The sequence below is a fragment of the Protobothrops mucrosquamatus genome, unplaced genomic scaffold (assembly GCF_001527695.2).
Source record: "Protobothrops mucrosquamatus isolate PMUCROS unplaced genomic scaffold, P.Mucros_1.0 scaffold45, whole genome shotgun sequence".
NCBI lineage: Eukaryota > Metazoa > Chordata > Lepidosauria > Squamata > Viperidae > Protobothrops > Protobothrops mucrosquamatus.
The window spans coordinates 1,701,425-1,718,061 of record NW_015386427.1 but is presented as its reverse complement, the minus strand read 5'-3'; the positions used below and the strand labels follow the sequence as shown (position 1 = coordinate 1,718,061).

At 36.8% G+C, this 16,637-nt stretch overlaps 1 protein-coding gene across 1 annotated transcript in view; it reads right to left on the bottom strand.

Moving 5' to 3' along the window:
• Positions 1-536: 536 nt before the first annotated feature.
• ARMC3 (armadillo repeat containing 3) overlaps positions 537-16,637 on the bottom strand; it is a 69,988-nt gene continuing 53,887 nt past the window's right edge. The window contains exons 13-19 of the mRNA XM_015811567.1: positions 16,212-16,380; positions 14,797-14,897; positions 12,870-12,974; positions 8,440-8,517; positions 5,411-5,608; positions 2,229-2,391; positions 537-961 (exon numbers count right to left, since the gene is read on the bottom strand). Coding sequence (XP_015667053.1) covers positions 752-961; positions 2,229-2,391; positions 5,411-5,608; positions 8,440-8,517; positions 12,870-12,974; positions 14,797-14,897; positions 16,212-16,380 — 1,024 coding nt within the window. The 3' untranslated portion in view covers positions 537-751. The remainder of the gene's footprint in view (positions 962-2,228; positions 2,392-5,410; positions 5,609-8,439; positions 8,518-12,869; positions 12,975-14,796; positions 14,898-16,211; positions 16,381-16,637) is intronic.

Below are 16,637 nucleotides of genomic sequence, written 5' to 3'. Positions count from 1 at the left end.
CTTAGGATAAGGCACTGCAGTCCATATGGTTCTCCTTCCCAATTCTATACAGCTATAAAATGGGATGGGGCAATCCCATCTTTCTTTTGTTATTGCTCCTACATTTAAAATCTGAGGATAGTGATCCAGTTTCCTGTCATTTTGAGTTGAAAAATATTTAAAAGCTATACACTCTAAAATAGGTTTAACACAGACAGAAGGAAAAAAATCCAAATTCCCATCAAAAAGCCCCTCCTCTTGAAAGAAAATATTATTTTGCATCATCATCCCTCCAAAATAGTTCAGTGTAATCTATAGCTATCAAAATGTTGCCCATCTCCACTTATGTCCAAATCCTGAGGTAGAAAATCGAGAGCACCGTAGCAAGGAAAATCTAGTATGGTCTACTTTAAAGCCAGACCAACATTATATACCATTAAGAACACTTTCAGGAATAGGTTTGGGTTTTTTTTAAGAAAATGTGGATACACTGCAGCATTTTGCAGTAATTGTCACTCATTTTATTTTGTAAATTTGAACAATCATTTGCTTCTCTGTAGTTTGCAGGTATAATTTTATTTATTTATTTATTCAACATGTCTTTTTAAAAATTTAAAATACAAATAAACTCCCAACCTCTAGGAATACATTTTAAAAGTCCCATCTAGACTCCCAACTTTGAAAATAAGCCCTATATGTAGGATTTTAATAAACAAACTGAAATGCTAATAAGTAAATAAATACATACACAGAGAAGGTTAAGAAAAAATAATCAAATCCGTCGATAACGATCTGCCTCTGGACTTCCTTCTTTCATGAGATAGCCTGGCTGATACATGAGATCCACAATATATATTTGAGGGGGAAGCAGAAGTCCAGGTATTCCCAAAGGAGAATCATCAACCAATTTCACCTCATTCCACCCTCTATTATATTCACCACGGTATAGGCTGCAATTAATAGCAATTCTGTCTGCCAGAACCTATGAAAGGAAAGAATAAGAATAACTTTATTTTCTTTTATATTTGTGGATTGCCATTCTGATAGAATTAAATCTACTTTGCTGCCATCTAGAGATCCTCAAGATTCCTGCAGCCCTAAATTTCTCATTACAGTGCAGTCAGAGACACATTGATAATAATGCTTTATAATTTGGTATGCTAATGGTTAAAAGAGAAAAAGAATAAGTCAATTGAATACTATTTAATGAAGAAATATTGGGGTCAATAAAGAGCCAAACAGCAGTTGGTTTCAGTCAGTCCACAGAGAAGACACATTTTCATCCCTCCTGAGAATTCACTAGAAGAATGACTGCAGATGGAAAGATTATTGAGCTTATTATCCCTGCCAAACACAATGCGCTGGTCTTTGATATGTTATTTTTAAAATTATATTCCTCACTGCATCATACAGTGAAAATCACTTGGCTTCTTAGTCAACAATTTGGAATCAACTGCATACAAAGTACATATATATTTAAATCTCCAAACACTTCTAATAATGGTGAATATTTCTTATACATTTATCAATAAATAGAAGGATTAATTTAAAAGCAATGCCACTAATGTTACAACTTGCCAACAGATAATAGTACTGATGAACTAGAAGTTCTGACAGTTGTTCTTTTACTTCAGCAGGAAATTGCTGTAAGAAAAGTTTATTTTGGTATTACCTACTATTTTTCAAAATTCTGATAGCATTTATTACTTCCTTTTCATCAAACATGTATAACATTTATTCAGTGCTATTCTTTGACATTTAGATATCTTTATCAATCTACTATCAAGCCTTACTCTGTAGATTTGGTCAATATTGTTATTTCCATATTACAGAAAACAAAATGTGATTAAGAAAGTATGTCTAGTCTTCCCGTGATTTTTTTTCTGATATAAAATGTGCTCTTTGTTTGAGTCATAGCAGTGCTTGTCATTTCATACATAGGGCTTTTTCTGTTTATTTTCAGTGTCACATTGTATTTGCTTTGCCTATATGTCCATTGAAGATTTTAAATGGAGCTTATAAAGCAATGTACAGTAGAAAAATGCATACCTATTGATTGGAAATCAATACCAAGTATGAGCAAAAATATTGTACACATGGAAAAAAGTGAATACTACAATTTGAATACTACAATACAGTACTTACATTGAATCTGATGGAATAGTAGCATTTACAGCATATTCATTACAACTAAAAGTATGCAACTTAGAGTAGCATTTTTGATTAGCTACTTAGTTAATTTGTCTTACCTTGAAAAGCAAAGCTCTGTGGTAGAAGGTCCCTTTGCTGATCTTCCCAATAGGTACCACATTGCATTTAAGCTCATATTCAATTTCACTTATATGAAGCTCCCAGCTGAATTCATGTAGATTGTCTCTTTCAATGGGACCACCCAACCTATCTGCAACAAACCTGTTTTCAAATCAAACAAGGTAAATTAAATCTACTTTCTTCTCATACTAATTAACTGGGCTAAGCAATAATTCTGCTTCTTGACAAATATTTGCATTGAGTTCATAGTGGATTCTTTCACATGTCATAATTGATTTGTTTGCCCCTGGGGGAATTATTTGGTGGCAATATATTCCAGGATTACATAGATATTGATCTGATCTAGCAAGACAATTTGATGTTCTAAAGTATGGGTGTCCAACTTTTTGGCTTGCCTGGGTTGCATTGAGTGAAAAGGAATGTCTTGGGCTGCATATAAAAAATAAATGTATATAAATCACATAATAATATTAAAAGTTTATGGTCTAGTAGGGCTGCATTACTAGCTATCTAGGGTCGCACGCAGCCTGTGGGTCATAGGTTGGACATGCCTGTTCTAAAGGATTCCATTCTTTGGATATGTGAGGGTGGATTGTGGTTTCCACAACTTTGGAACAATACTCTTTATTATTTGTCCAGATTGTAATAAAGTGAAAGGATAAGAGTAGTAACTAATGGAAGGCATGAGACTTTAATTGTTTGCAGGCTACTTAAGAATGTTTTTGCGTTCTGTAACATACACATTTTCAGGATCTATTTCTAAGGAGCTAAAATAGCAGGTTTTGAGATGCTTTCATTTAATGTTTCATTTTTATTCCTCTTGAAGATGTCAGATTGCTAATGTAATTTCCTTTCTTATTTTAAATCTAGCAATCATATGAGGTTGATCAGGATTGAAAGAATGATTTTCTGAAAGCCATTCACTAATTTTAATGATTAAATTAGTATTTAAAATCCCAGAACTATTGATCTACAGCTTCCACACATACTATAAATTCCAGATGTTGTTACAAATCACAACTTCCATCATCTCCACCTAGCATGTTTAAGGATTGGGGGTATGAGGAATTAAATGCTACCATTCAGCAACCTAAGGATGGGAATCATCTCTTAAGTTTACCATTATGTTTCACTGGCTCTCAGTTCTGTTTGGCTATTTCTCACCTTTTTTGTCTTGATTGTCTAAGAAGAAAACCATGCAATTTAAACACACACTTCTTTGTTTCAGCTATGCAAATTTAGACACATAGAAGCAATTTCCGTGCTATTCTGGATTCTCAAGACACAAATGACAATAGTCTGTCTGGCAAATAAAAGTATATTACATTCATTATAGCCTATTGTAGGAGTATGCTAAAGATTTGGTGATAGATGAGAATATTAATAATCTGTCTGATAGATTCTGCACACCAACCAATACAGGTTATTTTTTTAGAAATATTCCTTTGTTTAATATCAAGATTCATAAAATATCAGTGTATTAGGTTGGTTGGCAAGTGGCACACTTTGAACAAATTGTGATTGAGGCCAATTTAGGACAACAAAGGCATCTAAACAGCTTTTTTCTCATAGGGGGCTCATTAACGAATGTTCGAACATTCCTTATTAAGCCCCTTATGAGAAAAAAGCTATTTTAGATGCCTTTATTGTCCTAAATTTACTCAATCACAATATATATAGTTTACTGCAGTAAAGTGAGACATGCAGCTTTTGGCTCAGAGTGGACAGCAGAAACTGATCAGAGCGGTCAAATTGGTATTCCAAGATAGGTTGGCAATGGGCATTTTTAATAATTAGCAAGCCTAATTTGGCATAGCAAGCCTGTTCCACAAATGAATACATGGCAGAAACAGAATGGAATATAATAAGGAAAATGAAGCACAAACTGGAATCCAGAGGTTCCATGTAGTCTGTCAGCATCCTTTCTGCAGGCCTCATATTCAGAGCCAAACATTTTGAACTTCCCTTTTTTGCATATTTGGAATAGGAAATGTTTAAAGGACAAAAAGAATGCCTTAAGCCTCTTTTAAACTACTCAAGCTGCATATGGACCCCAAGATGGCAGTTCTAGCTATCTGATTGAAAGCCTAACCATTCTTCTACCTGTGTCCTGTGTGTGGAATGCATATAAAAGGGAGCTGGACTTCAACTGCATGGTCATGATTGAAGGCTGCCCTGCCCCTATGAATGCCCTTGGCCCAATGAACATTGCCCAACTACTGCTCGAGAGCAACTCTCAACATATTATGCTAAATCTGGAATGGCCCTTGAGTTGATGGAAATTTTGCACTTTGAACCTAATATTCTGATGGAATTTTTGCCAAAGAAAGGAACACTGAATAGAAGTGGCCAAACTTTATTCAATGATCCTTGGATGCCTGCTTTGCAAGAAAGAACTCTGAATAATAGAAAGATACAGATTTTGATACTTTTTGGGGTTGAGAGGTCGGAAATCTAAGTAAGTTAATTCATGGATACAATTTAAGCGTGAGACAGATATTTAAATAAAGGAAAATGTATTTTTCAATTGTAAAGCAAAGCTGCTAAGAATTCCATTGTTGAGAGGATAGAATGTTGAGATCATCAAGCATGCACACTTGATTAGGATGAAACATCTGTGATTTCTCATCTCTTGCTTCCTAGATAAACTTTTAGGTGATAGAATTAAAGGCTATCTTGGCATGTTTGAATTATGCATTAGTCTGGGTCTGGCCTAATTTATGTATGCAATTAGGGGGCAGAGACTGCAGAGGGAAATGGGGAAAAAGTTTGCATCAGGAGTGGTAGAGGAAAGCTGGGGACAGAAAGAAGAGGCAAAGAGACTTTGGAGAAGAATTTGCGGCTTTATTATTTTAATTCCTTAGTCATGATTCTATAAAAACCTCTTTTCCCATGAAACCCTTTAAACAGTTTTTATTTGCTTTACTCCTTTTATATGAGTTAGTCACTTTGAAAATCAATTTAAATAATGTTCTATCTCAATATGGTCTCTATAACTACTACAAACGTACCCTAAATTATCTCCCAACAGATTAACAGCCCTATCATATTTGTGGAAAGTGTGCAAAATAGAACACAATGGAGATTCCAACCAATAGACAGCCTAAATAGTTTGAAAGATTCCTTTTGCATTGCTAGCATATTCATTTGAGATACTCACTGTGCAAGAGTTACAACTTGCTCTTTGCTGGTTGGTAGTGGCAGAATTGTTCTGGAAATCTCACTAATATAATCATACAAGATGGGGTCAAAAGGGGGGATCCATAAAGCTTTTCCTGGGGTTTCAACTATTTTAGGTATGGATGCTTCCAAGTCCTCATCTTTTGGTTTTTCTTCTTCTTTTTTCCCTTTTCCCTTCCTTTTGTAAAAAGGCAACACTGATGATTAGAAACACCTTTGTTTCCAAAACTTTTTTTTTTAATCAGCATAGATAGGACAGAGGCTCATTCAGAAAAAAACATGGGATTCTTTTCCAAGGTAGATAACACAAGAAATATTTCTGTCATCTCAGAATTTTGCAGCACTTTTTAATGATCTCTCTCCTAACTTCATGTTCAAATAAATATTTTGGGGTTTCTTCCTACATACTCTTTCATAAAGAAGCAACTCCAGAGTTTCAAAGATTTTAGCTAACAGCCATAAATTATTTATATTTCCTACCACCAATAGTGCAGGTGTCACTAACATGGGACAAGTCTTTTTCAGTTAACTCCTAGATTTTGATCCAGGAGTTTCTTATGATCCCCATCTGGAAAGCTTTCAATGCATCTATTAGAACAGTGGTTCTCAACCTTTTTAATGCTGCGACCCCAACCGGTCGTAAGTCAAGGACTAAACCGGTCGTAAGTCAAGGACTAAACCAGTCGTAAGTCGAGGACTAAACCGGTTGTAAGTCGAGGACTACCCAACCGATCGTAAGTCAAGGACTTTCCCTGCCCGGGAGCGCCACGCATGCGTGGTTCCGCCCCCTGCGCCGGCCGAGGCATAGCGGGCAAGCGGCAGAGACGGAGCAGGCCAACCACCAGCTGGCCCAGCCCAAGGGAGGTAAGGCACCCACCGGAAAAAGGGGAAAAATGGCGGACAAAAAAAATGGCGGACAAAAAAATGGCGGACAGCCTTGCTTGGCGACCCCCATGAAATGGTCGATCGACCCCAAATGGGGTCCCGACCCACAGGTTGAGAACCACTGTATTAGAATATGCACATTTTGTGAGAAAATTCAGATTGAAAAAATTCCACAGATATATAATACTTAATCAGACCCACTGGTAATGGTTTATTTGGTTCTGGCAGTTCTTAAGTGGTTTTATGGTAATGGTGGAACTGGAACTTGCATAAATTCAGTCATTTAAGGATATTAAAGCTCTAATGAAAAGAAAGAACCTTTTTAAAAAAAATCTGAAAAGACAGGAAAAAGCAAGCAAGCACACACTCAAAAAAGTAGAGAACAAAAATATAAATGCAACAATGAGAGAATCAGTAAAGCTTATTCAATGAATCAAAGGAAACCAAGTTGCTCTAGAACTGTTAAAGCGTGTGATCAATTTATATCTATGCCCATCCTAGATATGCAGTATAGCTCTGAAGAAGGCTGAAAAAGTGCTTCTTCCCATATATTATACCTGAGGCCCAAAGCCATAATTTGCAACCTTATTCTGAAATAATGACTAATGGCAACTCAGAAATGGGTCTTTTCAGCAGTAACCTTATAGCCACAAAACACCTTTCTAGAAAAGTCTGCCTAATTCTTATTTTATTATCTTCTTACTGACAAATGTAGATTTTTGAACATTAATTTAGACCTTTTAATTTCCTTCTGCTGCTAAACTGTTTGTGTTTTTAAACAGCATTATCCCTATGATGTTTTAGTCACTGAACTTTCAAATACCAGTTATTTTATTATATTTTATTTGTGATTTTATTAGTGTCATCCTGAGAGCTTTCACCTGCACAGCCAACTAATAAACTGCTGGAAATACAAGACCACTAATCTACTATAGGGTAAATGAAGTAGGTTGGTATTGGACAAATATGTTACAGTTACACACTTAAAACAGTTTGAAACAATTAATAGCTGCACATTTTTCTGAGTGGTTTGGAATTACTGGGTTTAACTGAATTGAATCATGAGATTGCCACACAGAAATTATCATGGCTTTGGTTTCATTTAGGTGCTTTGCAGTACCTTTTAAAATGTTAAACTTTTAACAAAGAGTCTAAATTCTCAGCACTATTTCTAAACAATCTGAGACCTGAAAAAAAGTGTAATATAAGAAAGATTGATATGATCTAAAGAAAAACCAGAGTATAAGAATAATATAAGGAGGATGGACCCAGATGAATGGTATTTTTCCATGCTAGATTGTTTTGGTCACATGTAATTTAGTAAAATTACTGAAAATTTAGTAAAAATACTGAAAAAAAGGTCTGGGAATATTCAGAAGTGGAACATTTCAATTACATTCTGTGACATCATGAGCATGCAGGGAAATCCACTAAGAAAAAAGTATTGGCTGAAGCAACAGATGGAAACTAACCAAAGAGAAAAGCAACCTAGAACTAAGGAGAAAATTCCTGACAGCTACAACAGGTGTTATGTTGCAGGTGTTTGTCTGTTTGAATTCTGAAGTCCCAGAGCAGTTTAATTTTATCATTTTCTATGACTTTCTCTATTTTATGATCCCATTATTATTACTATTATTACTATCATCATCATCATCATCATCATCATCATCATCATCATCATCATCATCATCATCATCAGTCTGCCTAACATGGATGGGCTATTTGCTACAATTAATACTGTTCTCTAAGTTCATTTATCTATTTAAGTAGAAAAGGGCTTCATGTTGATAGGAGCAAGAAAAGGCAGAGTTATGACAATCTGCAAAAGATAACAGAGACTGTTTGAACTATGTTATATATGGTAGTGGAAAGTAATATTATGCTGATCAACTTTCCTGACCATACAATTACTTTAGTGCATTATCCATATCTTTGCTAGATTTCTACCATGGACTCAAAATTGTCAATTACATGCAGCCCATGTAATTGAAATACTATTCTACTGTATCCATATTTAGCCCTGCTTTTTTTCTCTCTCCTTTTTTTGCTTCCGAGAGTTTGTTTTTAGAATGTAGGCCCTCTTTACCCTCTTCACCCTCAAGCTTTAAATAAGAATACCAGTACCTTGATCCTTTCTCTCTAGAAGTTCCTTTACTGATTGAAGAAGACCGTCCTGGTGAGTCTGGTTTTTCATCCAATGAACTATCAAAATTAAAAAATAATTGCCAATATCTCTTGATTTCTGTAAGGCATAGGAATTCTTAAGGAACTGAGAGGAGAAGAGAAGCATTATTAAGAATCCTTGGGGGCCTTTCAAACAAAATCAATAGGCAAAATAATTATCTGGGGAAGAATCCTTTCCTTGCCCTGCAAAAGAATACAGTACTAAAAACTTATATTCCATGTTAATTTAATTCTTCCATGTTTTATAACTATTTGGCTAAGTAATTAATTTTAAAATTATTTAAATCAGTTCAGTCATATTTGCAATCAGTAGGCACCTTAAAAATACATCACCCCAAAAGGATCCACGGTGCAACTATCCTTGTGAGAGAGGTGGGATATAGTCCCACTACAGTGCTTTGATAGAACACAAATTCTTCTCCAACTTGTTTGTGTGTGGGGGTAGATCTTTCCTACTCATCTTATCCAGACAATTGTGTCACATAAATTGTTATGTATGAGATACAGAAAGATGCTTTCAGAGAAAAAGTGCAGGGACAGAAAGGCAGGTTTCTATTTTATTTGGAATATACAGTAATAAATAGGTACTACTTTGTCCTCTTTGTGTCCACAACAGCCTTTGTTTCCTTTTTTGTTTTTAGTAAAAGCAGTAGCAAAAATATATCCTTAATTACACAAATTGTATTAAAATAAGTTAGTTGACATTTGATCACATTAAAACAAGTGTGACGTTACTTTTTTTATTCCTCTACAGTAAATATCCATAAAGACCCACTGAATCTGATAAGAGCATTTGTAGAGCAGGGCTTTTCAACCGGTGGTACGCGACCACCTGGCTGGTGGTACGTGGCGTCGCTTTCCTCTCCCTCCCCTGCATCGCTTTCCTCCCCCCCGCTCTGCTCCTTCCCAGCTTACTTGTTTGTGGAAAACGCTGCTTGGCAGCAGCCTGCACAAACCCTACTGAACGTGCCCTGCAGGGGGCGCATGAAGAACGCAGGTGCAGAGCAAGGCCCTGCCCTCCCCAGGGACTCATTGTGCAGCAACCGGATTGACTTCTTCTGGTGCACGCAGGTCAGCGGGATCCATGTGGCCCTTCCCCTCCCTCTTCTTACTTCACAACAAGCGCTAGCCTGATAGCCCCTTCTGGGCTGGGAGAAGTGCACGCCGTTGCCTGTATCGCAGGCTTAAAATCTGAAACAGCTAGGCTCTTGGCTGACTGATTGCCTTTCTCCCCCCCTCAACTTTTCTACAAACCGGGAATCGTGGCTAAGTGGGGGCCTGGAGCGGGTCTCGGGGTGCCCGTGCACACCTTGGATCAGACAAGCGAGTGATTGACTTTAGCCTTTGGGAAACAAAAGCCGGTCGGGGCTGATCTCTTCCTGCCCGGGAAGGCTGGAGAAGCCAGGAGAAAGTCAATTATTAGAGGGGGGGGGAGTCACTTCTTCATTTAAGGCAGTTTTGGAAAAGTAACTTTTGCTGGAATGGAAAGCAGGTTTTTTTTCCCCTTTTCTTGGATCGCCTTCTTTGCTTGGCCCTCTGTTGCCTGTATCGCAGGCTTAAATTCTGAAACAGCCGGGTTCTTGGCTGACTGATCGCCTTTCTCTTTTTGGGAGATGCGCCTTTGCAGCGGGTTTCCCCTTCCGTTAACTATTGGAGGTTTGAAAGCCAAGTTGTTCCCAGAGCATAAAAGTAGAGGGCCCAAATGGCGAGAGTGACGCAGCTCTCCGACTCTCTGCTTCAGGGGAAAAATGACTGGGAGAAGTAGCCAGTTATAACGTACATGCCTGAAAACGGGAGGTGAACCGGCCACATCCCCGCCCTGCCTGTGTGTTCTCCTCTGCCTCTGCGCGCACAGGCAGGGCCATGATGTGTTGCTGCCTACCAAAACTAGGCTGTGGTCTGGGCGGCGTAGCACAGGACGAAGGAACGAGGAAGGAAAGGAAGGAAGGAAGGAAGGGACAATGGGAGCTGCAGCGCTGCAGCCTTCCAGTCCCATGAGCGTCCTTCGGCTGTGCTCCAGGCCTCGCATTTATCAGCTGTTCAGCGGCTGAGAGACAGAGCCTTTCAGCTTCAGGCCGCTCCATTGGCCCTTGGCTTCCTGCTTCGTCCTCCCGCCCATCAGCTGTTTGGCTTGGTCGGGAGGCATCCACGCTGCCAGGTAGAACAGCGCTGGCGCTGGCCACTGGTCTCCTTTGCCACCCCGCACATTGTCCTTGACCCCTCCCCCCACCAGTTCATGTCGAGGCGGCGGAGGTTTGACAGGGAGAGAGGGAGGGAAGGAGGAAGGGACAAAGAGGGAGGTGAAGGAAAGGAAGGAAAGAAGGAAGGAAGGGACAATGAGAAAGAAGGAGGGAAGGAGGAAGGGACAAAGAGAGAGGTAAAGGAAAGGAAGAAGGAAGGGACAATGGGAAAGAGAGAGGGAAGGAGGAAGGGACAAAGGGAGGTGAAGGAAAGGAAGGAAAGAAGGAAGGAAGGGACAATGGGAGAGAGGGAGGGAAGGCAGGCAGGATGCCCCAGTCGCATCCCCCTCCACCAGAGACCTACGGATTCCCCCACACAGGCACCCTGCAACCTGAGTGATCAGCTGGCCATGCCCCCCCGGCCATTGATCACATGACCCTGGGACACTGAACGTCATAAGTATGAATCAGTTGCCAAGCATCCGAATGTAAATCACAAGACCCTGGGGATGCTGCAACAGCCATAAGTGTGAAAAATGGTCATAATTCGACTTGTAACTTCAAACAGTCACTAAGCGAATTGTTGTAAGTCAAGGACTACCTGTACTTTCTCATTTTTTCCTTTTTTTGGGGGGGGTCAAGTTTTTGATACCTTGTTTGCGAGTGGTGGTACTCGGATATTGCCTTATCCGAAAAGTGGTACAATGGGTGAAAAGATTGAAAAGCCCTGTTGTAGAGGACTAGAAGTATAACAATCTAGTTTTGATCCAATCCATTTAATCTTTGGGCAATTATTAAAAAGCCATCTACTATGCAATAACAAGCTAGCCTTATAGAGGCAGCCATTCAATAGAGATACAGTAATAAAATATATGACTATGTAAATTATTGGGTGCCGGTGTATATAGATAGATACACACATATATAATTTAACAATGGCAAATGCATTTCATTCCATGTTTGAATCAGGAAATATATGTGACTACTGATAATATAATATCCTTTTAGCATATTTATATTATTGTATTTAAATCATGTTTTGTAAGTGTCTTAAATGATTATACAGTACAAAAGACACAAGGGCTATCTCAATTGTAATTGAAATCAGAGTAGGAGGAGCTGCAGGTATCAAGTATCCATTGGTGTTGATGTTAATGCTGTGTAATATTGAACCTAATTACTAAATAAAAATATATACAACATGATGTGAATTGGTAAATCCTATGTATGCTTTGGTTACTACTTTGCTTAGTATCACTTATGAATAAATGCATTTTCCAGCTTTTATATGTAGATGATAACACTCTGGGTAATTTTCTAAGTCTGGAAAATGTACTAGTGTTATTAATGTTTTCAGTTATTTTCTGGACACAGAATACAATATATAGTATAGGTAGTCCTCGGCTTACAATCATTCATTTAGTGACCATTCAAAGTTATAATGACACATGACTATTTTCCAAACTTATAACCATTGAAGCATCCCCACAGTCACATGATCAACATTTGGATGGTTGGCAGCAAGCATGTATTTATGACAGTTGCAGTGTCCTGGCATCATGTGATCACCTTTTGCAACCTTCTGACAAAATCGATGGATAAACCAGATTAAAGAACATGTTATTAATTTAACAACGAGAGTGATTCATTGAACAACTGTGGCAAGAAAGATTGTAAAATGGGGAAAAGCTCACTTAACAACTGTCTTGCTTAGCAATGGAAATTTGGGGTTCAGTTGTGGTTGTAAGTCAGGACTACTTACGGTAGATGTAGCTTTTACTAGAAATTACCATCCTGCTAGAGTCAGAACAAATAGAAAATATTCCATAAATTCTTGTTTACCAATTCCTTAAAACCTCAAAAGGACCTTGATGCAGGAACTTAGCATTCTAGTGGAATCTACCTTAATCAGCATGGCAGAATAGCTTATTCTTATGCCACTATGGTGGTTAGGGTGAATGGGATTACATAAAGTTAAATTGGTGTCTAAATGGTGCCATGAGATTTTTAAATTTGAGAAGAATCTGTATTTCACAGAAACTTGAATAGTTTTCTTATTTTAGATCATTCTTATTTCAAATTCTGATAAAGTGGTTTGATTCTTCTAAAAAGAAATCTAATTTATACATTTTTAAATCTACAATTCATCAAAGAAAAAAAAAGAGCAGTTACAAAAATTTAGATACTTACTTATTTCTGCTAGATCTCCTGATATTGCTGGCAGACACCCCAATTCGAGAGGCTGTGGTCTCTTGTGGCTTTTCCTCAACTGGTATGGAAATTGCTTGTTGTTCACTGAAACAGAAAGGATGTTATCATATCAGACATTTATTCTGCTTATTGCTCAGAATAAAACATCTGAACATTCTTTTTCAGTGCTGCTGAGCTTAGCCTAAGAAAATTCAAACAGGTTGTTTCTAAAGATATTAAATATAGTAAGTTATGGAAACTGGGACAGAGCAATTAGTAACAATGAGATTTTAGAGTAGAAAATTCATATGAAATTAAGAAATATTGTAATTTCATTTTATGTACATAGACACAATTTTTCTCTATATATGTATATTTATGTGTTATACATTCAGTTTCCTCCTATCACTTCTATTTTTTGTGTACTTAAATCCTATTTTTATATGGATATTTCCTGCTGTTGATATGGATGAATGCTTCAACCTAAATTATGTAATTTGAGAAAATGAATATTTCCTAAGGCAATCACAGAAATGATTCTGCTTACAGACTGGTGTTGACTGAAACTAAAAGATTAATTAATGAGCTGTGTAGAGAGCAGGAAATGTGAATACTGAGGATTTAATGTACTCCAATTTGTGTGTCCTTTCCCCTACCACAAGATAAGATTGTTTTAAATAGCACTTAGATTTATATACCACTTCACAGTGTTTTACAGCCTTCTCTAAGCAGTTTACAGAATCAACAAATTGCCCCCAGCAATCTGAGTCCTCATTTTACTGATCTCAGAAGGGTGGAAGGCGGAGTCAACCTTGAGTCAGTCAGAATTGAACTACAGAATTGAACAGCAGAATTAGCCTGCAATACTGCATTCTAACCACTGTGCCACCATGGTTAGATTAATATTAACACATATTTTAAAAAGCTGAATCTCAAAGCTTTAAATTTATGAAAAGAAATATTAAAAATTCAGTGTTAATGTAACCATGCTCTTTAATGGTCTGCTGGAATGATCACGGTTTAAATAGCTGATCAGCTATTCTCATATGAACTATCATCAGCCGTCTACCAATCACCTGAAAGAGATGTTGTAAGATTAACATGACGTGCTATACAGGTAATGGAGCCTGCCCATTTCGGTCATAAGGTGGGAGGACATTAATTGAAACTTGTTAAATGAAAGACCCCTCATCCTGGATCACCCCAAAAGGCAATACAGCTGCTTTGCCTTGTTTGAAACCTGACCTGGAAGGCAAAGCTGCTCTTACCGCTCCCTCTGCATCGCCCTTTCAACACTTAACCCTTTATTGTCTGTTCTCTGCCTCACTGCCATGCAGAAAGGCAGAAGGTGGGGGAAATTCTGCTTTGCCAAGGTCAATGGCTGCTCTACATGGCCCAGTAAGAACAGCCCACAATAATGAATTCTGCAGATCTCTGGAAGGTAAACAAGGCATTGTGAGGGGTGGAACAGGAGGGCAAAGCAGGCTCAGTGCCTTTGGGGACCCAGCAGAATGGGTCCCCAAAGAATGGGAGGGGGGAAGAGATAGGTGGGTGTGCTTCAGCATCTCTGCAAAGTTATGAAGCCCCTGGTCATTCATAAGTGCAAATGACCGGATAACTTTTGTAAAATTCTTATCTTCAAATCATGGTCGTACATGGCTTTTAGGAGGTCTGTTGTAACTTTGAACACTTGCTAAATGATCTGTCATACCTTGAGGATTACCTATAAACACTGCCTTTAGAGTAAGGAATAAATGCAGACCTATAAACCTCTTAGCGGAAAGAGAAGGTTTTTTGGAGTAGGACATTCCAGGATATTTCATGAACAATGAAAAACCTTTGCCTGAGGCCTTGGAGAACTGAATTAGCTGGCTTCAGACAAAGTCAATTATTAAAGCCTCTATAATAATCTTATTAGTAGACTCACAGTTCTGATAGTTTAGCATTTATTAAAATTATAGCACGATGATCATTAAGCTCCTGAACACAGAGTTCCTCCAGTGACAATAGTTTTTCACCAGGTTTCACCTATAAAAAAATTTCAATAAGGTGCATGATATTTATTTATTTTTATTTATTTATTTTTAAACTTATATGCCGCCCTTCTCCCACAGGACTCAGGGCGGCTCACAGCATATTAAAACAATACAAAGCACTATCCCCAATAAAAACCAATTAAAAACAAATATTTACCGCTGTGTCATATTAAAATAATAATTAAAATTGTCCCTATTTAAAATTTTCCCTAGGTCAGACCCGCTTGTCTGCCATCTCTAGGAAGTTTACAAAAGTTATTGGGAACTCTTGCTAATAATATTATATTAGTAGTATTAATATTAATTTAGTGTTAAGCACATAGGAAGAATGTTCATGAATAAAATGCCTAAAACAAAATTCACCTTCATTTTAGCATATGAAGATTTAGAATTATATACAAACTGAGAATTTCAATTTAAAGTAAACTCTAGTTTATTATTAATAAAAAACCAAACAAAACTCAAGAGTTTATTATTGGTTTATTTAAATCTGGCAAGAAGTTGTTTTAAATTACAATGTGTTTTTTACTTAATAAAAAATATCTATTGACGCCAGTTTTTGTTTCTTTTAAATGACAATTTTTTATTATTGTGCAGCATAATAAAACAAATATCTATTAAACTGTTTTTGAATTTTTGAACTTGAATTATATTTTACTGTGTGAATAGCATTAAACTATTAAAAAAACCTGTTAAAAATATTTATGATTTTACTGTTGTTCATGTTTTGAATGATCATTTGTTCTTCCAGACATGTTACAAAATTAGTATTTTTATAAACATCAGCAATAAAGTATACATTAATGATTGTATGGATTCAAACTCATGTTCATCTTTCAGCAAAAAAAATAATAAAAAAAGCCATATTATATGATCAAATTGTGGAACAAGTAATTATTTATTTATTTATTGATTGATTGATTATTAAATAAATTTATTACAATTATTTCTGACGTTTTTTAATCTTTTAAAAATAAAGTAACATATACATTAATATTTTAAAAATCCAGCTAAGAAAAGTGTAACAAAGTATTAAAAAGCTGCTTTGTACCTATATTTAACAGTAAAACAAGAGCAGATAAACCTCAGACCTATTTATACATGATAATAAATGACAGTTTATCATTTATCCTCACATGATCCAGATGATGGGAAGTAAAATGCAATGAGCTATGTCATAAACATTAAGTCTTTTCTTGCTATGATCTCCTATGTACTGGTGATGCTAACTAATGATAGGATTCCATATCTTTGTTTGATATGCAGTTCTCTAAAGACGCTTAATGTATGCTTAAAGCAAGTTTACCTGCCCATAGTCATAGAATCCATCCAAAATTATGTTAGTAGATGCTAAAAACCCCATTTGACTGTATTTTTGTGGAAGATTGTGATCAAGGATCTTTTCCAATGCTGCTTCACTGAAGTTATTTTTGCGACCAATAGAGAGGTTAATTTCATCAAGAATATCTAAAGCACTGTAGCAAAGAAACAAAGGAGAGAATTGCCAAAAATATTGTTCCAATTCATTACAGTATTTCTCCTATCATACTATAATCTTTTATAAACAATTTATACATTATTGAAATACATCTGACTTCAGATATGTATTTTCTAGTTTTCTAGTCTTTTCTAGTTCTCTGAAGACTATGCTCACTGTTACTGGTAGAAAAATAAGATATAAATGAAGCAAAAAAGGAATTGATTGTAAATTTGATAACGGCAGCTAGATTAG